Source organism: Hippoglossus stenolepis, chromosome 13 (assembly GCF_022539355.2).
Source record: "Hippoglossus stenolepis isolate QCI-W04-F060 chromosome 13, HSTE1.2, whole genome shotgun sequence".
Lineage (NCBI taxonomy): Eukaryota > Metazoa > Chordata > Actinopteri > Pleuronectiformes > Pleuronectidae > Hippoglossus > Hippoglossus stenolepis.
Genome location: NC_061495.1, coordinates 22,123,471 through 22,151,370, shown reverse-complemented (window position 1 = coordinate 22,151,370; position 27,900 = coordinate 22,123,471). Strand labels below are relative to the sequence as shown.

The 27,900-nt window shown below is 41.1% G+C and overlaps 1 protein-coding gene across 1 annotated transcript; it reads right to left on the bottom strand.

Moving 5' to 3' along the window:
* Nucleotides 1–127: 127 nt before the first annotated feature.
* On the bottom strand, nt 128–27,900 carry LOC118119794 (aryl hydrocarbon receptor). Its single transcript, XM_035174094.2, has 11 exons — nt 27,759–27,900; nt 21,321–21,511; nt 8,642–8,748; nt 7,545–7,634; nt 6,567–6,681; nt 5,520–5,647; nt 5,190–5,392; nt 4,907–5,016; nt 4,185–4,326; nt 1,721–3,398; nt 128–1,434 (listed from the first exon to the last, which is right to left on the bottom strand). Exons 1-11 carry the CDS (start codon nt 27,815–27,817, stop codon nt 1,360–1,362), a joined length of 2,898 nt encoding a protein of 965 aa, XP_035029985.2. The 5' UTR covers nt 27,818–27,900; the 3' UTR covers nt 128–1,359.

The window sequence follows — 27,900 nt, the reverse complement described above, 5'->3', positions numbered from 1 at the left end:
GTCTGTGGTAAAGTGAGCACCACGCTCCACCACAGAAAACACTGAAACTCCTCAAATGTTCCTTTCTGGCCACTAAAGTTTGATCTGATCTTTAACTTTACTTCATAATGAAAAGAGTCAAACACAGTTTTAATCATAACAAACATTTATGAAAAAGCATTTATCAGTAGAAAAGAGGTTGTTACGTATTTAATATACATATTGTATTATGATATAGGTAATTCTACTACTTGGCTAAATAAACTGAACAGTTGTTGTACAAATAAAGGGAAATATGGCGACTGTCAAGGCACACATTTAAAAATATGAATACAACTGTGAAGAAAACATTTGGCTCCAGGTTTGTTGTTTAATCCGAGGCCGTATCAAAGTCCGACATCAAAGACGATTCATTAAGTGTCCTCAGACGTTAAGGTTTGAAATCACAAAACAGAATCTTAATGGAAGGTGAGATACTGAGTGATTTCCCACAATGCAGCGGGAAATACGTGGTAAAGCTGCCATGTCTTTTTGTAGTGTGGTGAATATGAAGATAAAGAAAAGACACAAAATAAAAATATTTTTGAGCTGCTTATCAGGCAAGACGGCACAGAAAAAAGGGTTACACTGTATATGGCTTAGTGTGGGAAGTGGAAAATATAGTAACGAGATCAGATAATATGAGGATGGAAGAGAAATTTGTGAATGTTTGGTTGAGAGATGCTGCAAATTCACTCACATCTCTGGTGAAGGTGTGAAATTATGTATTAAGTTCATCCATCATTTGTAACCTCCGCTAAGGAAGTTTTAATCATATGTTTTAATTGCTGTTTTTCTGTCTTTTAGCAGGATTACGAAGAAACTACTGAGCTGATTTTATTGAAACTTGAAACCAATTTGATTAAGGAAGCAGATTCAGGAATTGTTTTCCACTGTCTGAGACCTAATCCTGGAAAAGCAACAAAGAGCAGGTGACACTTTCAAAATATATACAATTGATTCATCTGTAGTGATATGGATGATGGTGGTACAGCTGTGTTTAATTTAAAAAAAAAAAATCACATTCTGAGTGTTTTCATGTATCTAAATCTGGGAAATCTGTGGACATGAGCACTGTTTCCCTTGTAAAAACATTTTCTAGTATTTTTAGGGTTCCCTGGACCCAGCTTACCAACTGGCTAAAGTTCCATCCTGGTACAGGCACTTTCGGCTTTATACTTCATTTTTATTTTTTATATTTTCATTATTGTTATTTTTTTAAGTGTATCTTCACTAGAAACTGACAAACATGAGAGCGGACACAGTAAATATAATACAAAGTGATATAAAACAGGAAGGTAAGCATTAAAAGCACTGATACAGGCACCGTGTCGTCCTCGACTACGCAGAGTACATGGCTACGTCATGAGGAGGAGCCGCAAAGATCCCATTGAGTTCAGCCGAGAGCTTTTCATCCTGAGGAGGATGGAAGAGGAGAAGCAAACATAAATATTAGTATAGTAAAAAATATTTCAACTTCTCAAAATACTTTGCTTTATATATTATGTATTCTTAAACATTATCTAATTAATCAATTACAAACTAATTCTGCAGAAAATAAAAATAACTGTTGTAACTCTACATTTAATTACGTCCTCACAATAATCTTTTATCATGTATTTCATTTCCCTTTATTTTTTCATTTTAATTTAATGATATTTAATAATGAATAAATATACCACAAAAATACACACACGTTTACCTGTGTCTGCCTGTGGTTTTCCTGGTAGTGCTGAATGTGCTCGGACGGGATGTTGCCGTTCTCCTGGTTGATGGTCAATGCTCCCACCACTGGTTCACTGCAGCTCCACTGGAAGCAGCAGGAACCTTGAAGAGGACTCGGATCCAGTGTCACTCCTGTTTGCCTCAGGCCCGAAGACCCAGAGAGAGCCAGCATGTCACCCACTGCTGGACTGGAGGAAAATTGCTGCTCAAACATGCAGCTGCTGTGAGTAGCTGCCTGTCCACATGCCAGCCCGCCTTGCAGAGCGTGGTTCAGTCCGGTAACTCGCCTGGGCCATAGACCACTGTGCGGGACTGTTTGGCTTTCGGAAGTTTGGCCGTGACAGGCTGGCATCAGCTGATGTCCGTTCTGCATGATGCCAGACTGAGGCAGCTTCTGCTGCTGACCCTGTGGCCACTGCTGAACCATGTGCGTTTCAAAGGGGGAACTTCCCTGCAGACAAGCTGCAGCAAAGGGAATGGGAATGATCTGTGGGGTAGAGGAACTTAAGTCATTGCAGGGAATCAGTTGTGGCAAAATGTCCACCACACCGGGTGCTATGTTCTTTGGTTGTTTAACAGAGCTCTGCAGCATGTGTCCATTCCCTGCCATCGCAGGAGCCGGAAAATTGTTTGGCAGGAACTGTGTCTGAGCAGGGAACCTCTGTACCCCTCCCATGTGGCTGATGGGCACCTGCCCGCAGGACTGGAATGGGGCCGGGGCGTCAGGAACAACAAGATCTGGGAGCTCTATCGACGGGCTGAAAATGTCCTGGAGCTGCAGCTGTTGAAGAGCCGGTAGGTTGGTGTCAGCCGCAGCAATGAGGGGACCTTGGTGCGAGAGTTTCTGGGTGCTGTTGAGTATCTGAGCAGAGTCTGATAAGCTCTGCCCTGGATCCTGCTGGTGAGTGTAGAGTCCATTCTTTGGAGAGAAGGTATGATGAGGACTCTGTGTATTAAACAACTGTGGCTCACAGAGCTGATTGGCTGAGAACAGAGCAGCGTCACTGAAGGGCTCCTGTGGATTATTGCAGAGGCTGCTGGGACGTCTGGCATCCAGACCATCGCCTGCCTTCTCCTGGAATAAAACCCTGTCAATGTAGTCAAATATGTCATTTGTGAGGATGCTGTCCAGCTCAGAGCTGACGTTGTTTTGCTGATCCTCGTCCTGACCCAATCTCTTCAGCGGGTTTTCCAACTCCATCAGCTCAGCGTCGTCCACCTCCATATTCTGCAGCGCCGCACTGAAGTCGCCATTTTGAGCCATTTTTTCAAAGCTGTCGATCACAGCCATCACTGACTGCTTGGCCTCTGCTTTCACAGCGACAGGGTCGCCTGTATCGACCAGGGCCCTGTTTTCCTGCCACACGTCACTGGGAATGGTGACTAGAGCGTGGCTTTCCTTGAAAACCTGGTCCACAGGCAAGGGCGGCTCCACTGTCTGGATGTACGCCGTTTCATCCTGTCTCAGGAAGCAGTCCAGTAAAGAGCGGGGGGCCACGTCCTTGCTTGTGTCCGTGTTGCTGAACATTTTATTGAACTGAGGGAGCGTGATGTCCACAGTGGGGCCGGTGTTGTAGAGGATGGCCTCTCCTCTTGTGAGGCTGAAGGGAAGCTGCAGGCTCCTCTGACGCAGATATTCCTCACCCTCAGTGTTGCTGGAAGAGACCAAATGTTATATTAAAGAAACCAAAGCAGTCTGAAGTGTCAGTAAAGTTATAATTTTAGTAACCAAGGCCGCGTTGAGACCCTGTATTAAGATCTGTCCTAAGAGATCTGATCACAAGTAGACAGCGAGTCCGTATCAAAGTCAGCAAGTATGCAGGTTCACAGCTGGCAGTAAAATGAGTCCGGATATGTCTCCTGTGACCACTTGTGATTGAATCTCACTTCTCAGCTCTATATGGAAATAAACATGAACGTCAGTTCTTTTCGGCGAGAGCAAATTATTTAGTTTTTACTCGGCTACAATATATAAACACATATATACATATATACATATATATATATATGTATGTAATATTTTTTGTGAATGTAAATATAAATGTTTTTCTGCATCATTTATTCTGTAAAACTAAAGTTTTCATACTGGTGCATAGTGGCAAATTAAACGCTGATCCAGATCCGTCTTTGAAAGGCTCATATCAACTGATTTTCATTGCTTGAACGATAAATTAGTCAGGCTCTAGATCTTACTCATTTGAGATGAGTAAACATTTGTGTTTATTACGAAACTGTACCATGGGCCAAGACACATTTGCGTTCATGCAGCTTGAAGACCATGTGGGTCCAAGACCCCAGTGAAAGTGATCAGAACTCAGATCTCTTTGGTGAGTTCCCACCTGAACTTAGAGCTGTCCACCTGCGACTGAAACCCTCAGGATAGATGTTAACACCAGGTCCGAATATGTCTAATGGGTCGACCAATATAAAAAAACACTTACACTAAAGCTTTCTGATATGCGATGATGAATTCTGGTCGTCCTTCTTTGAAGATCAGCTTTGCATTGGCCTTCACCCACACCCAGCTGTTTGACTTACTGAGGAGCCTGAAGACAGTGAGTCCGCTCTCTCCTGTTTTAATCACTGTGATGGAAACAGCACACACAATAAGAGATTAACAATGTGATAGCAGGAAACAACTGTTAACAATCTTGAACATTACACAATAAAAACTGGACAGTAGTTGAAGTGATGTCTCAATGTGGACAAAAGTGTGATCTCTGCTTTGGTTACAGTACAGTATTCCGGTTCATACGAATTATTATTGTACAATTAACATTCATAAATAACAACACAGCTTTATATATATATTTTTTGTAAATATAAAAAGTTCAAAGTCCGCTAGTGCCTAATGTGACACACCCCCAAAAACGCCAGGTCAAACAGGAGCAGAGGCCGACATTTCTTAAACACGACGGAAGCAGTTGACCAATTACAACAGAGTGGTAGCAGTTGGCCAATCAGAGCAAACTGGGCTTTATCAAGAAGTAGGCTTTTAAGAGACAGGAGCTAAAACCAAGTGTTTGAAGCAGAGGCTGAAAAGAGGAGCTGCAGCAATAGACAGTCTGAGGACAGTGAACATTAGAGTAGGTTAACCTTTTACAGTAATAAAACAAATAGAAATGAATATGTCTCCCTATCAAAGCTCAAACTGCCAACATACTGCGCATGTGTCTGTCAGCGCAGTACATCATATCAGCTGCGTGGATGAATTGGTAGCCGGAGCCTTTCATACACAGTTCAGTCTCTGAGTAGCCCAGGATTATTTTCCCCCTGGAGAAAGACAGAAAACATAAGTTTTGTTCTGCTGCGTTACAAGAAACAAAAAAATCTGCCAACAGTCCAGTTGATCATAATAAAACCTGAGAAGCTGCCTGATGTGTTCCATTTATCTAAAGAAACAAAGAGAAAACTTAAAAAAGGAAGAGTGGAGGAATATGCTGCACCTGCTGTCAATGGCCATGGGTGTGAAGTCCAGCTTGTGTTTGGTTTGAAACAGAATCATTTTTGCTCTGATCTCCACGATGGACGGGGACTGAACAGGCATAGCAATGGTAAACAGAGCCAGCTGAGGGTGGCTGCACGTCCTGTTGTCGCTCACAACACTCTGACCGTGGACGAACTTCAGTCGCCCCTGGAACTTCAACGCCTGGTTCAGAAGAAAAAAAGTTCGATATTTCATATGAACTGCATCAGATTGAAGAAAATGTAATAATCCACCATTACCCTTCATTATTGGCTACTTTTGTTCTGTTTAAGATAAATATTGTATTTACCAGAAAGCCGGACGAGTTGTCCAGGAGGCAGCGGAAGCGACACACAAAGCTCCGCTCCAGGATGGACGAGTTCTCTGGAGGAAGGTGCTCAGGACTGTACCTATCTGTGTTACCAAAGCTCTGCAAGCCTGAGAACAAAGATAATAATAATAATAATAATAATATTAATAATAATAATATTAATAATCATTCATACAGCACTTAATCAAAGCAATCAGATAAAACACAAAGAAAAAGACACTTTAAGATTAAGTAATAGTAATATCTTTAAAACTTAACATAGGTCAAATTCTAGCGACATCTCTCAGTTGATAAAAACATGTTTGTACAAGTTTTGTTATGTGCTGTTCGAAGCTCAAGTTGCGGTCGAACAGGCCAAGATTTCTGACAACAGACTTCATGTGTTCTGACAGGTATCCAGTAGATGGCAGTATTTGAATGGCCAGATAAGAGATTGGAAAATTCTGAGTTTAAGTGTAAGCAGGGAAATTTGTTTACATTTGAATTTTGTTTGATTAATGCTCACAATGGGGCAGCTTCATCAGAGAGGAGGACATAGTTCAATGAGCTGGCTGCTGTCATTAGGAAGTAACCAAGACTCTGTTAAAAATATAAAGTCCATATTTGTAGACAGGATGAAATCATTCATAATAAATGTTTTGCTGGAGAGAGACCTCACGATAAAAAGTGTGATTTTGTGTGAGTTGACAGTCCGGGCAGTCTTAACAGAATTGTCCTTATACTGTATCTATGTCAAAATACATTCTTGCTGACCCTTACAGGCCCGAGCCCCCTTCATACAGGGATAGGGTACCTAATACCAACTGCCATGCCTATAGGGGGAACTAGAGGGGGATGATATGCACTGAGGAGGAAGGTGCAGTCAGATGCAATATATGAGTGCAAAGTTAGCTCAATATTCATTGATAAGAGGATAAGAAGACGGTACACATCACAACCAGGAACCTCTGACTGAAGTCGTCTTCACACAGAGATGTGCAGATTGGACTCACGCTTATAACTTAGATCATTTTTCGTCACACTCACCATTTCCTGCCGTGCTGATTGGTTGTGGGTTCAGGGCGAAGTGCAGCTGCTGTCTGAACATGTCTCGGTCGTCAGTGTGGATGAGATCAAAGACACTCTGGTGAACCACGTCCGACTGTTGGCAGTAAAGAGAGAAAAAAAACTATCGACATCAAAAGTGATTTATAGACATGAGGAGTGTAACACTTAAGGCTCCACCTCCTATGAGAGTACAACATTAGCAATTGCTAATGTTGTACTCTCATACTCTCATATTTAGCTGTTTATTGGGTAAACCATGTCTGTTTCATAGACTGTATACATAGATGGACGACGTGACAGCTCCGCAAAAGTAAAGCCAAAACATCTTGATCCCCATTTGGTGGCTGTAATAAAGCCTACATCCTCCATGTTAGCAGTTGGGACATGGACCAAACTAAAAAGTCAAAATACATTCTTCTCAAAGATTGTTTGTGTCATTTTAGGTAGTTCTTATCAAACTGACTGTTCCAGTGTTCATGTTTCTGATAATTTTGCTTTTAGTAAGTTATTTGATGACATAAAAACAGGGTTTAACTTGAAGATTGACAGCTGAGACTGACTGGTGAGTGGTCGAGTGCATGTATCAGCGTGACCTTGATACTTTGGCTCCACACCCCGATCACTGTTGCACAGACTCTGGCTCCAAATGACATCAGTAGTGCTTCCTGAGATATTTTGGCTTCATTTTTTAACAGAGGGAGGAAGTTGAGACGCGTCGTCCATTTTTATTTACAGTCTATGGACTTCAAACTTCACGACTTCACCCAATAAAGGGAATCCATAGTAACACAACAATGATATTAAATTAGATAACTGGGTGAAATTTTGAACTACTGTTGCATGAGGCCCTTGTTAGTACAAAGGAGAAAAATACCAACTTTTAACAGTCAACCTTCAAATGATGAGTATTTGTCGCTAGAAGAATACTGATGCATCTTACGGAGGCCGGCCGCTCACCTGATGGAAGCCCAGGTATTCCTTGATTGTGGGAGAGGCATAAAACACCAAACCGTCCGTCGTGACCACCATCACAAACCCATTCAACGCCTGCACAGGAAACAGACAGGTAAACATATGTAAACTGTACGTGTCAGGTATTCAACTGACACATAGACCAAGCAGGCGTATCCACATAGATGGGACACATGCATGTCCAATATAATCACTCACCACCACCTCAAATTTATATAGAACAACCTTATTATGACACAAGCAGCTCTATAAGTTAGTGATTGAACATCAGTGATTGTACCTTAATTGTCTGTAAGAATGTTGTCAGGATGATTTATTGTGTGGTTACGTTGTGCTGCTGACAGTACCAAAATCAAATTCCCCCAGCTTGGGTCATGTGACCATTAAGAATTAATTTGACGGAATTTACATATCCAAACAGCAAAAAGTCACATATAGGTATTGCTTTGTTTTTAGTATTAATACAGATTAATTCCCAATCTATTCAAAGTAAATGTTTTTTCAGTTTAAAGGACAAGGGGTCAAACAGTCCGAATGGTTTTTCATCATCTAAAATAACAGCTCCTGCTTCTTCCAAGTCCTTTGTGTTACATAATCACTGTGATCATCACACAGGTCAAAGTTCTAAACTGGAACTGACAGCTGAGCCTCAGATAACAAGGTGCAGGGAACTGGACAAGCACCGGTTTTGAAAAAAGCCACGAAGCATGGCTGGGGTTTGACAACAGGCCCCGAGACGAGCAGCGTCACCTGTCATAACTTCCTCCTCAACGGATCCACCTGGATCAGCTCTGATACACAAAGTGGCAAACGCACAAATAAACAAAGTCTGACTGTGCGTTGCTGCACCTGTTCGCCTTGTGCTGTTTAGGTATTCATTTAAACACGAGAGTTTCATGGTTTTAATTCATTATCTCTGGTTTTCTGCTCCTGTGATAAGTGAGTTCCTGCTCTCTGCTCGCTGGGACCTTTGTGTGGGATTTAATAAATGTATGACAAATGAATAATGCACTTTCAGATCATTTACAGTTGGGTTTAAATGGCAGTTTTCCCCTCGATGTTAACTCATTCCTGTGTCGTACCTGGAGCAGCAGGTCGCCCTCGGAGAAGCCTGTGGTGTCCATGTTGTTCCCATTCTGCCCGTTCAGCCTAGGAACCTTTAGACTGCTGCTGCTGTTCTTCATGATGGCTGCACACGGTGACAAAACAGAGAAGACTAAATCAGCAGTGGTAATATTTTGATAAAGGTTAGAGGTTTTAAGAATTGCAGGGGAATGCATTGTAGCATTCAACCATATCAATTTTAGAGGCTTATTCATCAATCACACTTTTAAATGCACTTAAAACGCCTCATTAGACACCACTTGCATTCATTTGATAAAAAAAACAAAACATGGACATCCATTTCTAAGTAGATTATTGGCAACGTTTGTGTTATTTTTTTAACTTGAGCTGTAAGGTGCCTGGGCGGGAACCTTTGTTGCAAACAGATGAAAAAAACATTCAGTGTGAATGTCCATTATCTACCGCTCACCCTTTGAAGGTCAAGATGGGGAGCTGGAGCGAAAGGGGCGGCACACCAAGGGAAGGTCGCCTCACACTAAAATGAATATATTCTGATGTGTAAAAATCATAATAACTTTGTCAAACATCCTCATGCTGTGATTTATGAGCCTGGACATGATGCAACGGCTGCAAACAAAAGTCGGTTAAATTGTCCCTGTGGCACCACTCGTGCACTTATGGTTATGATGAGCTGGAACAAGTGAAGAGTTATCCTGAATCATTACGGCTTGTTGTGTGATTTTAAAGGGTAAATCCACACTAAATGGCAAACTGCACGACACACTGTGTTTCCTCTGTCCCTGTGGGATCCCTTTTGCTATGCAGACTGCATTTTTACATCCCTGTGGCTACAGTGTTACAAACAAACCTTGTGCGGATCTATCAATAATCTAGATTTAGGATCATGAGTGCGCAGAAAAAAAAAACACAAGCTTCAATTGTTGGTGCCTTGCCAGACAACAGGTTTTCTCATTGCTGGCAAAAAAACCTGTTCTGGCAGCCTGCATATCCGCACACACATAACACGTACACAGAAATAATACACACACAAACACACACGATCCTCCTGCATGTGTCCCTGGAGGGTTGTTTGCAAGCAATAGCCGCCCAAGAGTGCTTCCCTTATCTGGAAGGCCACTACAGGAAAATCCCAGGATATGGCCTCTCCCAACCCGTCAGTCCAGTCCTGTCACGCAACTTCTTAAAAGGAGGGAAGGGGCCCCTGAACACTCCCCTCTGACACAGACACTCCATACCCCTCAGCCAGAACTCACACAGTGTTTACATAAACACTGACCTGCACGGTCTGACAATCACACATCCACAGCACACAAAGCTGCAGGCCTGACAACACAACCCATGCATGTGATTACTGTTAGTATAAACTGTGAGTTGCATGTGCAGCCAGTACACTGTCATCAAGAATAAACTGTCAGGCAGGGAAACATTTAAATCACATTCGACACTAGAATATGTATATACCTCCGCCAAGGCCCAACAGTCCTCTAATGAAACCACATTTAAATTCACTAGATTCAGATTTTTAGGTGGATCTGCACCAATTTGCACATATCAGTCCCCAAAACATGTATGATGTCTTACCTTAAGATCCATGAATTACTCAGGAAATCAATGAATATCTGGCAATCCTGGATCCCCTGACTGTATCAGATCTGCACAAGTTCTACTCTGACCTTCCTCCATGTTTTGTGAATCCGTCCAGTAGTTTTTGCATAATCCTGCTAACTAACACAGAAAGACTGGCAGGTCGCTCTGAGAAAGGTAATGTCCTATCTCACCATGTCAAAGCAGTGTTTCCCATTAATTATCTAGACTCCCTTTTTCTACCAGCATTTAAATATAAACAATAACAATAACATTAGAGATCTCTAACTTGGTGTTTTGCTTTGTTGCTGCAATGTATAGCTTTGTGAAGCTCTGTGTGCTTCTGGCTTGCTTGCACTAGTATCCATAAAGCTTTTTACCATCCACGCAGTCAGACCTAATAGTTTCAGCTGCAGCTGTGCATGTAACCGCAGGCAATGCAATGACATGGAATGCAGTTCTCACTTTCACGTGAGAAGTCGTCTTTCACTCTTTAGTGTGTGTACCTGTCGCTAGGAATCTGTTGCATGTGAGGGCGATGTTGCACCCCTGCTTCCGACATAGATTGAATGCATTCTGTGCAAAACTCTGCACAGAGAAAGTAAAACAAAATTCCTAGATCTGCCTTTTTATTCAGATCTGCAACAAAGTGTATTGGGTTCTTTTCCGACCCATAATAGCACCTTCTGCCCTCCAGTTTGGTGGTGATCTGTCCAGTAGTTTTTGTGTGATCCTACTGACTAACAAGGAAACAAAACAAAAACATAACCTCCTTGGCGGAGATGATAAATAATTAATATCACACACAGTCAAACTCTTCCCACTTCAACCAAATACGCAGACAAATGAAGACCAATCTACTTTAAGTTAAAATCTGTTTAATCCATCACATCCCTCGTGTTGTATTTTTTTTTTCTCTGCTCAGTATTCGCGTGAGTGAGTGGGCCTCTTTGTGGCCGCCTGTTTGTTTTCATTCTGGTTTTCTTCCCCAGTGGTGAGGAATCTGTTCTGCCTCCTCATCTTTTTCCATTGTGAACAGTGTTAACACTTCATGCCACAGTTCTGTGCAGAGTTCCTCATGTGCACTCACAGTTCTCCACGCCGCTGCAGGAGAGAGATGTTTCGTGATACTCGAGATTGACCAGAGGCTACAGAGACATTCCTGTAAGTTTGTGGGAGGCAGCTCAGGAGGAAAACTGCAGATTCCCACTGACATCAAACACAGACGCCGCCCTCACGGAGCAGGAAGAGAGTATTCACGTTTTTTATCAAAACTGGATTGATATGATTTTATGGCATCTGTGTTTCAACACCAGGCCAGGAAACACTTATTCTGACACTGAGGCCAGATGTATGACTATTGAGGTGTTCTGGCCTGATTTATGATTCAACGAGGGATTTCTGTTGATGCAGTGCCATCTATCATAAGATGGATGACTGCACTCGCTAATCCTGAAACGGTTGTGTTGACATGACTTTGTTCACCTTCTGATTCAGGCTTAGAAAAGGTTTGAAGTGATGACGTATTTTTCTGTATCACAAAATGCTAAACACTCACTCCAGAAATATGCAGAAGGAAAACTAGAATCTCGAGCTGACCAATCACGTTTGGTGGCCTCAACCTAGCAAATGTATGCGATGTAGTTAGATTTTTCAAGATAGCATTCTATGCACCCGTAGATAGTTAAGTATGTTTTGTATTGACAATGGCAAACGACAGGATGTAAAAGCAACAAAGTAGCTTCTTCTACTGTTGGATTAAGCAATTGCAGCTTTCAACAGTAATGATAAAAATGTTTACAGTCAACCTGAAAGCTTCCTCCAATAATTTTTTGGAGCCGCAGCGAGACACCAGGACAGTCTCAGCATCAAACTTTAGCTTCCTGTTTCTAAAAACAGCCCATTTTAGGATTGGTGAAATGCAGCGCTTGCTTTTATTTTATACAAGATTCACTCCAAGTAAACAACAGGGGATGAGGCGGCCTTTAAAGGAGTTGACGTCTTGTCATCGAGGGATAATTAAGTGAAATCCAAAGAACCATGAGGGGGGGCAGAGTTTTTCTATGTGCATGACTCTGACTAGTCAGCGAAACAACTTTAAGCGGCAGAAGTAGAGTTTGTGAGATGAAAGCACAGACATCGGGACATGGGTGCGTGTGTGGCCGAAGGGTAGTCCTCCAACCAGAAGGTCGGCAGTTCGATCCCAGTCTTCCCCATCTGCATGCCGAAGTGTCCTTGGGCAAGATGCTGAACCATGAATTGCCCCTCATAGAAAAAAAAAGTGCTGCTAATAGATGCACTGTATGAATGTGTGTGTCAATGGGTGACTGGCAAACTGTACTGTAAAGTGCTTTGAGTGGTCAACAAGTCTAGAAAAGCGCTACATAAATACAAACTAAGAAAAAAAACATCACTGGTTAAAGAATTCAAATGCAACTGCAAAAAAATCGTGAAATGCTCTTAGAATCTGAATTAAAACAACCTATGAAAACAATATCTACTTTGAAGTATCCGCATAAACACTGAAGCTAAGGAGAGAGAAAAGGAAATGCAGTCACAGATTGGATGCCTGCCACATTCAGAGCGAGAATAAAGCATGCCAGCAATGCATAGGGGAATATTATCTTGATTTGAAAACATTTAGTTCCAGTAGATCCTGTACAGAGATCTCTGTTCTCACGCAGATGTGCAGGTAGGGGAGGGCTTGCAGCGAGTAACAGCCAACGAGCTGGGTCACTAAGTCCGCAGGTTCGTCCTTTCATCAGTCATTTGATTAATGCCTCGTTTGCTTTCAACGACTGTAGCGTAACGAAAGAGCCTCAACTTTTTATGGTGATTGGACGAGATTGTTATGCAGAAAAGAAAGAGGGGAAAGACAGATGGATAGTCTAGCAACTTCGGAGTTTACCAAAAAAATGGGAAGTTTATGTCAAAACTAGAATGTCACTTAGTACAGCTAACACCTCAGCCAAGGAAGTAGTCCCCTTAAGGCTGTTTACAGACATGAACTTCGGAAATTGTCCGCACAATTGGGTCCGGACATTTTCCAGAGTTTGACTGTGATGGAAGAGCGTAGCAGGAGCCTGTCTGGGTCAAATCAACACAGAAATCCTCGGAGTATTCAGGTGAGGGATGGCACAGCATGCAAAAGATGTAACGTCTGAATTCCACTACATAAATCACATGGTTTTGTTTACAGCACATCGACACCGGCCCCAAAAACTCTTGAATCCCTTTGTCTTTCCAAGTTGACGTATTCTTCGGCTGTGTCTCCTACATGAAAGGCACCTCCCTTTCATCCTGAGATGTTGATTCCTTTTGTTTTTTCTAAGTTTGCATCAGTCGGATGTGAGAAATGTCATTAATGTGCCCACTCACTAGCTGTGAATTCTCCAGACATGTTCCTGCTGTACTTTCACATGGGCTCATTCGGGCATATTCTGTATGAGTATTTATTAAAGGGGCTGCTGGAGAAACTCCGGAGAATATCCATAGCAACAGACATTGACATTTGCGTTCTTACATTCAGCCCCTCGGGATAATTTCAGGAGATTATCCAGAGTTTGGTGCATGTCTGAAAAAAGCTTTATGAATTCATTATCAAGATTCATTCACTGATATTCTCAAAGAAATTAGGGAAAATGTGGAAAAACACCCCCATCTCACAATGTTAAAGAGAGTGAAAAATCATTCCAGGATCCGCACCTCCACAAGATTTTGTGGTAATCGGTTGACTAGCTTTTGCTGCCATCTAACAACCAAACAAACGCAGCAAAAACATAACCTCCTTGAAAGAGTTTATTGAAATCCTATTTCACAAATAATTTCTGTAGCACTTAACATATTTTCCTTCTATGATTTTTATTTACATAAAATTGTCTCTGTGAACATGTTTTGATGAGTAGCGGGAAGGTTTGTCATAACGCCCTGTTTACGGCCACAGAAAGCAGGTTGGAAAAGCTTTGTGTGTTGTAGCACAAAACACTAAGAGCAGACCTTGATGATCCCGAGTAAAAAAAACACAGCAATTATATGCTATTCAAGATACAGTGTCTGTTTAGGAGGTGGTGGTGGTGGAGTCTAGGGGCTGTTTTATCAACACTATAAGCTAACTTTAGCCATCTGGGCTCTTTTTTATCGGCTTGAAATGTAATTGTGTCAGTCTTATACTGGGCACAGATGAAAAAAAACAAAAAACCCACAAAAAACATTCTGTTTTATGAGGCGAGCCGCTCGTATCAAATCACTGAAATGATTCTAATCAGTCTCCAGGTGGTCAAAGATCTAGGGGGAGGGAATCATGTAAGGCAACAGTTTGAGGCCAGAAGTACACAACGTCTAACTTTAGCAAATCAGATCGCAAGACCTTTGGATGTTGGTAAATGGAAATGATTGTAAATGCTATAAGTCTGGAAGTGCAAGTAAATTATAATCAACACTTTTACTGCCCCAAATAACAACCAATGTTTTTAAATTCCTTCCTGATTGGAAATTACAGCCCTAAAATAAATGTAGTAACACATTTTCTATGTGTCTGATCTTCGAGTGGGACGACTTTTGGTTGGGCACATAAACAAACTTTTTTTCCTCTCTCTCTTTTCTAAATGTCACAGATGGGCGAGTTCGGCTCCGGCCAACCCGGGGAAAAGAATTAGGTTTGCGTACGAAGGGTGGATTCAATGCTGTGGTTTAAAGCTGGAGAGACTCAGAAACAAACCTTCCAGAGAATGGAAATTGTTAAAAAAAAAACGAAAACACGATTAAATCTGTGTCCCAGCGGTCGCTTGCATTCTCACGATACACTAAAAAGGCAAGTCATGAATCAAGAGCCGACACGCAAGCGCTGTCACCCCGGCATGATGTCCTCTTCTCACATGTTGTGATACTGACAGGTGATTTACGTTGAGGTTTTAAAGGCTTGTATTAGCAAAACCCATCTTCCAAATAAAATATCCTCATAATGATCCCCTGAGGATTCAATAACAAAGAAAACCGGGCTTCCCCACACTGATACTCGTCCTTACCTCTTTATTTCTTCTCTTACACCCTGTCGTGTGTTTGTGTGTACATGGTTCAGATGTACCAAAATACCAAATTAAATTAAATTATAGCACATAATACTGTGTTACCACATCAACGATGATTGCTAACAGGCCCTGGATGTTTTCAATGGACTTGGAAGGCCAGTCCACATTTTTCTGAAATTTCTACCAGCGTCACACAAACATGTCAGCAGCAGTGATCCACAAGCCTTTCAAAATTATTCAGCGCTGCCTCATGAAGTCACGCTATGAGTCCAACGGTCCAGCTTTCATGGCAAAGAACTGAAATAGCTTGTTTCATTATCGGCTCTGTGAATCTTACTTGCACCCCTGAAAACTGCTTATGTTTGATCATTTCTTTAAAGCTTTTTCTTTTCAACGGTTTATAAGATCTTTATCTCCACCTTGAGGCATGTCCCCACTTGAACATCCATCCCTGACTTATGTTTTGACTGGGATAAACCCAGAGAGTCAACCTAGGTGATCTTGTTTAGATAGGCAGCCAAGGCTCTGTGTCCATCATACGACTCAACGTTTCTTCTTATCCAACTTGATATAATTCAAATTAAGGCTGAGTTGTTATGTATATCTACAGTGTTTGATACAAGGTGAAAGTTAAGAGCTGATGTATGTTGCCATGTGTTCGAGTCTAAACGTTTTATTATTAACTTTACTTTGAACTGCCGTTCTCCAGTGAGTAGGTATGCACTGTGACTATTAACACATCACAACATTACATCTATGCAGCAACTTTCCACTACTGGCTTTTCTCCGAAGTTAAGCAATAAGACAATGACTCAGGCAATCATGTCTGTGTATAGTTTACTTTAGTGCTATCACTAGTAATTCTTACATGTGCGCCACAAGGGAGATTGTGTGTCTTCATTCCTTCCCCTACATTTCTATAACCTGTGAATATGTGTTTGATTCAAAACTTGGAGGATAACACATACCTCTGCTAAAGGAAAATGCCCCATCTCACCAATCCTAGATTTGCCCATTTATCCAGATCCGCTCAAAAACTTAATGGGATCTTCCTCGAGCCATCCCATACCCCACAAAATGTCATGGCAATTGGTTCAGTAGTTCTTGCATAATCCTAACAGTTAGACAAACAGTAATAAAAACATAACCTCCTTGTCAGAGGTTTTTAATAGGAAGCATAGCGGTGAGTTGAACTGATGCTTACGTTGCATCTTCTGTTGAACTGAAATTTGCTCTGGAACATACTCAAAAGCAAAATCTATGTCATGTGGTGCATAACCGTATCTGGCCATCTGCAGCAGCTATACAAAGACAACAGGAGATGTTGAAAGACAAAAATGTCCACAACACATGACACCGCCCCCCTGATCCTCTTTCAAGATTTCACTGAGCAGCTTGTGCACAACTGCCAAGTGAGACTTTATTAATTAATTATTACTAATAACTCTTCAACAATAGATGGATGAATGGAAATGCTGAAGAACGAAAAGAAAAACTTAAAACATAAAACTAGGACACTCAGTTACTCCTAAGCTTATTTACACAGGAGCAACAACCTCAGATGACCCTGATGAAACATAGTCTTGTTTGTGGTGGAGTTGCATTGGATGAACCACAGGAACATTACTCCTGTGACATTAGGGTTTTTTATTTACGACTTATTTTCATCTTTTACATATGAATTGTATGACATCTGTCGTTTGCTGCTCCGTGAAGGTCACATGGATCAATGTTTTGTCTTTTTAAAAGAGTCGCTGTAACAAAATCACGACAGTCCACCTCAGTGGAAAGACACAAGGTGATACCAATGCTGGCTGAGATACACAACCCTGCAATCCGATATCCCACCTTACAATGTACAACACACTTACTTTGACTGCCATTGTTTACTCATCAAAAAAACAGATGAGAAAGCAGCACGGAACGTTTTGCTTTCAGCAGCGATTTTCAAAACACACACAAGAAGACAGTTGGCATGGTTGACACTTTGCATAGTGTTCTATACGTATAGACCACTGTGTCACGTTCATTCACTCCAGTGCTAACAGGTGAAAGGCTCACAATTTAATGCCTGTAAGAGCATGTGTGGTTTTTTTAACTGAATCCACACCCTCACGCAACACTGCAAAAAATGCTGAACTCACAGACTGCAATGGATTTCTGAGTTTTAAGAAAAGTTGTGCCAACACATTATCTTTTGTTCATTGTACATTCATAGTACAGAACTTCTAATTTTGAGTTTGTCCATCCATCCATTGTCTTCTGCTTTTCCAGACTCGGCTCGTGTAGGTAGACGTCAAAATTCAAAAACAATAAAAGTTGTGATAAGTTTGAAAATAAATGTGTCCTTTTGCCCCAGATATTTTACATGAGGCTGCATTTTACAAGGAGCTTTTCTAGTCTTAACAACCACGTAATTCATAGAGCATGTGGACTGGGGGAGCCAGGGATCAAACCAGGTGAAATAATTGATTAGAACATGAAATCTATTCAATGGAATATTTGCATCAAATTGTTCCCATGCAATTTTTCTGAAAAGGTCAACAAGCTTAAACGAATAACAAACCAAAACACTCATCTTTAGAACATCAATATTTCACTAAGAACGGGAAGGTTCTTATAGTCGAAAAACCCCTGCAGAATTGTTCTTTAGACCCTGTGTTTGGCCAACTTAAGTTATTTAGTGACGCCAATTTCACACAAGAAAGTTGAAGTTGAAGTAACTACTTTTACTATTTAGGTGAGCAATTTTAAGTTTTCATTTTTACAGTGCACTTTCATACAGGAGAATTCAGTCTGCAACTTAAGCTACAATTTACTGCTAAACCATAGAATTATGCACAATTACATTACATAATTACCGGTTAAGCTTCCTTTCTATTGTTCTTTCAGTCACCCGCACGTGCAATCTATTCATTTATTTATTTTCTTTCTTCAAACAAGACAACATTTAAAATTACATTTAATTGTTTAATTGAGTTTCCGCCCCTCATAAAGAACCATGTCAGACAGTGTCTGACCCATTTTCGTCCCAGCTGAAGACGACTGGCTGAAGCGTGGTGACCCAGATTTGACCCACTTCATTGTGTTACTCCGAGGAGGACATCAGTCATCAGAGGCAGTTTTCACATTCACATCACTCATAATGTGATTAAAGCTGTAGTCCAGTGACTTAGTATTACATTTCTGTGAGGCTGGGGCGATCACAAGAGACATATTAAAGAAAGAATGGTAACAGTTAAGGTATCCTGAGTATTTAATAGATAGTGTTGCTCAGGCCTCAAAAACACCAACTCCTACATTTCTTATAATGTTACTACCCAACAAATGCTGATGATCCCTAGTTAGTAACTGTTAAATGATCTGTTAAAGCTGAGATTATGTTGTGATGGACTGATCTTTATGTGTAGAGGCGGCAAGTCATTTCACAAACTTATCTTGTTGCAGTCTGATAGTTACAGTGATTTTTTCCATCCTTTTTATCACAAATAATATCGATCCAGTCAACAACTGTAGGTATTTCTGGTTCTAACTAGGGCTGCACGGTATATCGTAAATCTATCGTCATCGCGATATCAACGTGCGCGATAGACGTATCGCAAAAGATGGCAAAACCTGTGATAAATGGTGTTTCATGCACCAGGTATTCACACTCTGCATGTCAATATATTTGGCCAATCAGATGGAGCCCTGTTGCCCTAGATGATGAATTAAAGACATTCAAATCATTGATGGGTTTTTCCATCAGTGAATCATTGTCGGAAGAAGAGAATATGAAGAGAATAGAGAGAAAACAGAGAATTTGAAAACGGAGCGAGGCGGCTCCATCAAATCTCGCTCCACCTCCTCCAACTTAACTCTACTGTGGAAACTTCTAGTGATCACGTTTGTCCTGAGTCAGATTCATCACTATGAGCGGTTAATTATATAAAATAATGGTGAAGCATATTTACGATCCCAGAACCTGAGGGAAGTAACAGCACACACACACAGACACACGCTGCTCTGTCTGTCTGTCTGTCTGTCTGTCTGTCTGTCTGTCTGTCTGTCTGTCTGTGTCTGTCTGTCTGTCTGTCTGTCTCTGTCTGTCTGTCTGTCTGTCTGTCTGTCTCTCTCTCTCTCTCTCTCTCTCTCTCTCTCTCTCTCTCTCTCTCTCTCTCTCTCTCTCTCTCTCTCTCTCTCTCTCTCTACAGTTAAAATGTTGATTGGTTTGTTGCCACAATATCAACACTGATCATCACATAATGATCTATACTTTTATCAATGAATAAATCTTTCTTCAGAGCAGCACGCGCATCCTTCAGCCGCTCACTCGCTAGCTTTTTTCCTCTCTTTCTCTCTCCCTCACACACAGTCACAGTCTCACACACACACACACAAACACACAACCACACACACACAGTATGATCGGACACATGTATAAACTCAGTCTGAGTAAAAACAACAGACCTTATAAACTTAGTAAATGTATGTGGAGCTGGAGGAGATGGTGGTGTGCTCCGTTTGATTTGACAGTGCACAGCACGAATGACAGAGGCACGAGATGATGTAAATAACTGACAGAGCTGCTAAAACCTTTAAAAAATGTACTTTTCACGGTCCAAACATGTATGAAATGACCCCACATTAACACTGTAAGTGGGCATAGTGGAGCTGTGCATGGCTCCCTGGTGTCTGCCCCGGACTTGGTGGCACTGCGGCCAGGCTGTGCACCTTCTCCTGGCTGTGGAGCTGTCCGTGGTCTCTCCGTCTGTAGCCAGGGACTGTTGATTTTTATTTATCACAAGTCATATCGTCATCGCCATATTTAACAACGTTATCGCATATCGCATGTTTTCCTAATATCCTGCAGCCCTAGTTCTAACCACTTTCTAGTAGGAGAGAGATTCTCTTTTTGTCAATGGCATTATTTTATGAGTCGCACTTGGACTGATAACTAGCTATAATTATAACTCTGATGAAATCCACAACCTGGAGCCAGAGCTCTAAAAAAAGAATAGGCTGCTTGACGGGTTTGTCTCTGTCGCTGTGACCAAAAGGAAACATACTTACCCTGTATATGCTGCTGTCGTACCATCACGGTACATGATACCATAAACTGGTCATAACGTTGCCACATGGACAATAAAAACTAATAAAGAAGGTGTCTAATCCTGATAATATCATGTTGTTGGGACACGTTATGTACTTTGAAGCCATTACCTGTCTCCAAGTCTTAGTTTGTATTCTTGGCGAGCAAACTAGACATTAATCCAATCACATGGGTTATAATTGACAGAGACATTTAGTGCTGTATGTGCAGTACAGCCAGAAGATCACAGCGGCTGAACAGTGCACAGACATTGTACCAAGACGCAAAACAAAGACGTGACGCCTACATTTTAAAGTCAGTGCCAGAGGCACCGAAACAACTTACTCACCATCTCATCTGCCAACACCATGACTAGTCTGTTAAACTCACCGAAATCTATCATTTGCAGGTGGTGATGTTATGTGCATGAATCACATATAGTTGACTCACACTCATGATTCATCAGATTTCATAAGTCTGGGTGCCTGCAAGTCTATTCAGTCTATCAGTGAAAACTGGAACCTTCATCATTTTTTTCATGGTGACTATTGTAGTTGTTGTTCACTGGAGAGGGTGGAGTAAGGTTTCAAGTACTGAGGATGTGTTGTTTCCTAAAACCAGATTCCTACATGCTTCTCATTCCTGCCTTGGCTGTCAAAGGTGCTGCCAGTGCAGCTACTCCCCGATCACTTCCAGTTCGGGCAGTTGAAAGGCCTAGTTTCTCCTGTTTTGAATTGCCCACTGTTTTTGCATATTATGACCTACTCCATGAAAACCTCAGTCTTACAATGGGATGTAGGAAGACTTAGAAACAATGTACAAACCTCTATTGTGCAGTTATCTTCTGTCAATCTAGACAGCAGTGTTAGTGCAGTGCAAAGTAAGGAAGGGCTTGTAGGATTTGCCCTAAAACACCCAGGTCCAAGTCCATTGTCATTCGGGGCCAAGGTTGACATTCTTTCACAACAGTGGACTTTGCTTGTATTTCCTCACCTTTAAAATAGCTCTTGGCCTTCAGGTAACCCACACTAAGGCGAAGGACTGACAGTTTGTCCAGACGAGAGCGACCATCCTCAGAGAAGGGCAAGAGGTCCGTGAGGCGGTCCAGCTCCCCATTCAGCCTATCCCGGTGTCGCTTTGAAGGGTTTGATTTGACAACCTCTTTGCCGTCAGAGACTTTCTTTCTGTGGAGCAAAAACAGAAAAAAACAGGGCTGGTCATTTTAATCATAAATATGCTGAGGAAGACAATTAAGATTGAAGACCAGGGGCGATTCAGTTCAGGCATCCGTTGTCAGGTGCAGAGCGACTCACTCTGATTAAACATGCTCCGTATTTACTTTTAGCAATGAGACCAACAGCTTCAGACTTAATTCCCTCATAATAATGACTAATAAATACAGAGTCAACAGCTGACATGTTAGTTTTAGGGTCTTTTCACACCTGCATGTACTTGCTGAATGCTAATTTAGCTTAAAACCAAAACAGTATCATGAAACAGCATTTTTTTAGCTACATATTTGTGCTAGGACCCTTTGAAGGAACTACAAAGCTTGAAGAACCATGTGGGAAATTGTAGAAGTCTTTGTTGTGGTGGACATAATTTTGCAATGTTAGCATTGAACCACACAAAACTACCGGGAGACACAAACAAATCTTGGCTCGATACAAAAAGAATAATTTATATGGCTAAACAAAAAAACAGGATAGCATTTACAATTTTTTTTATTGGAGATTCTGCTATTTTTTTGATACGTATCTGCCACTAATTGTTTATTCTTTAAGGAAACAATCTTCGCCTAAGAATAAATCGTGCAGACACCAGCATGAAAAATTGACAAATTGCCTTAAGTAATTTCATTGACTGCTTATGTAGCTTATCAAAATGGAAACCAGTTTTGACCATGACTGCAGCTTTACTTGCTCAAGTGCAAAGCACAAACTCAGAATCGAGGCATGTCATTTCTCACAAATCAGACGCACATGCTACACCAGGAACAAACAAAAAGAAACAATTGGGACAACACAACACCACTGCTGTCGTTCCTCCACCACACTCAGACCCAACAGAGTCAAAGTATTCATAAATAATCACTACATTTGATGGAGAAGAACCATTTTGGAAGCCAACCACTTCGAAACGTATATATGCAAGCTCATTCCTGTCAGGAACAACAAGGAGTAAGTCTCAGGAGTGTGATAAGTTGTCATGACAGTGAGCCAAAGGTGAGACATTACAGAGATAAAGAGAAATTATAAATTATAAATTGTAATATCTGAGTGTCAAAGTCACCCTCAGATATTATTACCTCTACCAATGAGGTTATGTTTTCATTGCTCGTTGGCTGTTAGCAAGATTCCGCAAAAACTACGGAACCGATTTTCTTGAAACTTAGGGCAAGGGTGGGTGGGGTTTGGGCCGAGGCAGAAATCAGACTCAGGATTTCTTTTGGCACTTTCTCTAACATTGTGAGTATTATAGTATTTTTCCAAATTTCTTTGTGAATCTCTCAAGAAATTGAGCTTTAATATCAATGAAAAGGTGAAATTGGGGGCAGATACAAATTATTATCTGAAGCAAGAGTCCTCTCGGCAAATCTTTATTAGGAGGAACCAATAAGTGATCTGTATCAATCTGGTCGGTTCTCGTCACAGTAAATCACTTGATTTCAGCCGTAGAAAGATTCAGAGTAATCTCAACATCAACAGCTTCCCCAAGTCAGTTACTAATGGAGCCTATCTGCAGTGTCAGGCTGCAAATTCTTCACCTTTCCGCATATTTCTCTCTTTACTAAAAGCTATGTTAATGGCAGGCTGTTATATTTCCTCTTCTGCCACTCAATAGTGTGGGGAATGCAAACCAAAACTCAATTGTTGGCCTCAGATCTGAGCTGTACCTTCCCAGAAATGGACCAGGCCTGATCTCACTCTCAAGAAATGCCTACCGGAGACAAAAGCCAGCATTCAGAACCATTTTTTCCACCTTGATTTGCTATGGATCACGGGGTAGAGCAGCAGACATCAGAGCGTTCATTGTCAGAAAGAAAGATGCTTTACCTCATCCATTCATTTCTACTGGGATTCCTTATCTATAGAGCAAGAGGGTAGAGCTGAGCTTGAGAATGAACTCCAGCACCTCGGTCGCAAATGTAAGACAGGACATGTTGCACTGAGTCTGCTGCTATGACACTGACACATTGTTGTCTGCTGAAAAGAGATGAAGCGTCTGCCAGATCGAGGGGAATGAGTCAGCGGCTCAAAAAGTATTGAATGTGCTCTTTCTATATACACATGTTTGGCTGAGCATGAAAAGACTGCTCATTTGGAAGTAAGACAGTTTACAGAAGCAGGCTCTGGCTTAGTAGGTTTTCCAGAAAGAGAGGCAGAAATAGAAAATGTAGAGCTCACACAAAATAACACATGAATGCAGTTCCTATTACCAGTGTCCTACAGAGGCACAGGGGCAGTAATTACTGATGAACTTAAAGTTTTAAATTACTTTCCTCGCATTCTGAGACAAAAACACTCTTGTTTACTCCACAAAAGATGGTTGAAATGCTGCTAAACCATTGCATCGTTGTCAGTGTCATTAAGATACAAAAATGAACACAGAGGCAATTCAGGTAGGGGTGTAAAGATTCCGAAACTGCGATATATTTTTTGGGGTCAAACCATGATTGAGCCATCACGTCTGCGATAAAAGTTAGGTAAGTTAATTCAGCCCAAGATGGATAACAACCATTCCTCTATACGGTCAAGTCAGCAGTGTTGGAAAAAAAAAAAACACAAACAAATAGGTATGTATAGTTCAGGTATGAACTAAACCATGGCTCAAAAATCATGAGCTCAGGAATCTTCACAACCCTTAAAACTGAGGCATAGCTTTGCCTCTAAATTGCTGAATTTGCTCTGTCCAGTCAAGCTTCAGAGCAATGCAGAGACAATAGCATGAATGAAATGAGGGTATTTGGTTACAGACAGACAGTGGAGAATTTGATGCAAGAGTTTCAACCACAAACTCTTTAGGGGGAGTCAAGGTTGTGGCAAAATGTTTTGTTGTTTGAAGTGATTGTTTTTCCACTATTCATAAACAAATCAGGGTTATTTTGAGGTTCAGTGTCTTGCTCAGAGGCACTTCAACATGTGAACAGGAGTTGGACATCAGACGTTTCAATGGTTTGACTTGCCAGCAACATCCTGCTTCCTCATTAGTTTTCCCCTGCTCCCCCACGCACGTAGAGATAATGATACATTACACTGATTGAACATAATTACACCTTTCACCTTTTAATGAGATAATAACAATGTAACAATAACAAAAACAAGTTTTCCACAAAGTTACGTTGTTGAAAAATGATATAAAGCAATTCTAACATACGCACCAAACAATGCTGAGTCAATCGTGTTATTTATGAAAACACATCATTTAGGTGTTAGTTCAAACTCAGGCTTTGATGGTAACGATGTCTCCAGTAAGAGTGTGTAAGAGGCACAACATTAAAAAGTGTGTACCTGGTGTTTTTGAAAATGAAACAAAGAGCAAAGAACAAAGAGCAACTGTGATAGTATTCACCAGGAGTGTGTTAGCATTCTGCCACACCCCTCACCAGCATATATGTGTGTGTGTGTATCATATTACCACGTTTTATGATAGCATTGCTTGCCAAGAAAAAAACTCAATATAAAACATATAACGTATCATCTGCTTATGATCCACACACTCACACATATTACTGGAGTTGTTTTAAAAGGCCTATAAACTATGATTAACTCATATTTTCACAGTGACTGCTTTGATACTTGTAGATACTCTCTACAGTGAAGAAAGGATACAGCGGGTTCCAGATGCATTGTGGTGTTGTTGCAGCGGTGTCCCAAAGCCAGCACCAAGAGAAATGCCATAAATCACTGTTGATTCTTGTTGTTTAGTTTGGAAGAGAACAACAGCATTATAAATAAATCCTATGATGAAATGGTGGCTGACAATTTGAAACTGCATTTTTTGGAAGTTAAGCACATGGAGAGTGTTGAGATCGTAGATGGATATACTGTAAAGATGGACGACACATCTCCACTTCCTCCTGTTGTATGAAAGTGAGGCCTTAATATCCATGACATGGATGGCGCCATCTTGCGCTCATGACATCATTTGGAGTCTGAGCAGTGGTGGTCGTGGTGTGGATGTTTCTCCCCCTTTTTATATCATCAAATAACAAATTAAAACCAAACTAATCAGACTTATGAACACTTGATCCTCAGTCTGATAACAACTTCCTTAAATGTTCTTTGCACTTTGGTCCACATCTCATCTGCTAACATGGAGGAGGCAGGGTTTATGACCTATACAGCAACCAGCCACAAGGGTGCGATCAAGATGATTGGGAGCTCTCATGTCACCCATCTTTATACAATCTATAGTTTAAATTTGTTAAATGCACAATAACAACGTTAATTGAAAACCGAAAAAAAAAAACGTTTTGCTGCAAGACTAGAGGGCTTGTTCTCTTTTGAAAAACAGCATATAAATTACAATGAATAGGTACTTTTTTAAATAATATAGTAGAGTTCATGGTGAATGAGACAGCCAGCACACACAGAAGGCATCTGGGCAATAAAACTGAGAACTTGGACGGTCCAATCTGCCATGGAATGCCTCTGTGTGGTGACCACAGCCTTTTACAGCCAGGCTCAGTGGTGCCTTTCTGCAGCTGGGCACAGCTGGACCGTCAGTCCCACGTCTTCAGAAACATCTGCATACTGGTCACTTTTGTGTTTTCAGTTTTACATTGGGAGCAGCCAATTGATAATAACCAGTTTACTATAAGTAGACATTTCAATACAATACTGTACTCTGTTAACTTACAGTGCATCGACATTGTACAATTTAATTTGAAGGAATATTTACTGCTATATGTTAGCTTAGCATAATATTTACTTAGATTAAGTTTGTTTTCTAGTATTAATCATTGTCAGTCAATTTTAATGCTGGTAAAGACCTATTGTTGAGGTTGCCTTTGGTTTACATTTACACCAGGACTATCTATTATAGCTCAAGTTTGCTATTTAATTCAAGTATTAAAGTTTGGTTCAACTAAAAATGTCCTATGCTTAATCAACTTTAAGCTCCACTCTGGTCTCCACCACCTTCTACAAATAACATCTGGCTTTTTAGATACCAACTGGTCTACTTTTCATCTGTCGTATACAGAGGGTTTATCAGGACTTCTGTGGCTGAAAAACCCAACATGCATCAGCTATAAATGAGACTACAAGCATCCATTGATTATATAACTACACTGATGAGTGCGTTAACACATTTACTCAACTTACAAAGGAAAAACCCTGAAACTGATCTGAAAATAAGATATTGGAGAGAGAAGGTTTTCACTTTAGTTTGAGATGAATGTTTGCTCCTAGCTGAGTATCGTAGGAACGGTTACTGCTGCAGTAACTAGGAGGAGGAGATCTGCAGACATTTAATAATAATAATAATAATAATAATAACTTTATTTGTATAGCACTTATCCAAACAAGGTTACAAAGTGCTTCACACAAAATGAGGAATGAATTATAATAAAAGGGAGTTCAGTTAAACTTTAAGACCTTAGATTTATAGAGAAACCCAACACTCACAATGAGCAGGCACTTGTTTTTAAGCTTAAAACACAACCCTACATCAGCAATGGTGAGTAGGAAATGAGGGAATTTAGATTTTGGGGAAACTATCCCTTTTAAGATTCTGCCAGGGTCGGGTTTGATACCTTCCTCACTGCCCGCTCCCTGTGGGATTGGGGTTTTTATAGGTTAAGAGTATGGATCAAGTGATGTATTAAGCCGAATATTCCCCCTCTGAAATGTATTCATTTCATACTTCCCTCCACTGGCTTCCTGGTTTGCTTTGTACTGAACATTAAAAAGAAAAGACAAGAGCAAGTGGAGGAAAGCAAAGATGAGAAACACACAACATGCAGCCAGCTCTGATCCCACAGTGAGGAAGGCGAGGCAGTATCACATTACAATAATACCCCCCCCCCCCACTCCTCGGAGCATCGCGTGAGAGCAGCAGCCGATTCTCCCACTTGATTGTGATTAATGCGCCAGGGCAACATATTTACGCCAGATCCCAGTTACGCACGTCCTCTTTAAGATAGTCCCCGGCGCGGATAATAAATAATAAAACCACGCAGAGAAACATTGTATCATATTTTAACACTCGGACACATTTTTAGTTTTGTACTTGTTGCCTTTTTCATTTCGTAACTTTGTGACAATTGAAAGAGTCACGTCAAGTATAAAGTTGCATGGTATCACGTGTGCGTTCCCTTCTACGTGTTGCAGCCAGTTAAAACGCTGCAGTGAAGTCAGCCGCCGTCCGTGAAAGCAGGGTGAATGCTCAAGTTTTCAGGTTAATAACATTGTGTGTGCGTCTTACTGTTTGAGGACAGGCTTCTTCCTCTTCTTGTTAGCGTAAGTCCCCGTGTTCCCCAACATGGTGTCACTTCGTTCTCCCCAAACTTGACGTTAGCTCCACGTTGTTTTTTTTTCTCTTTTCACTCCTGCGCCACAGGGGCTTC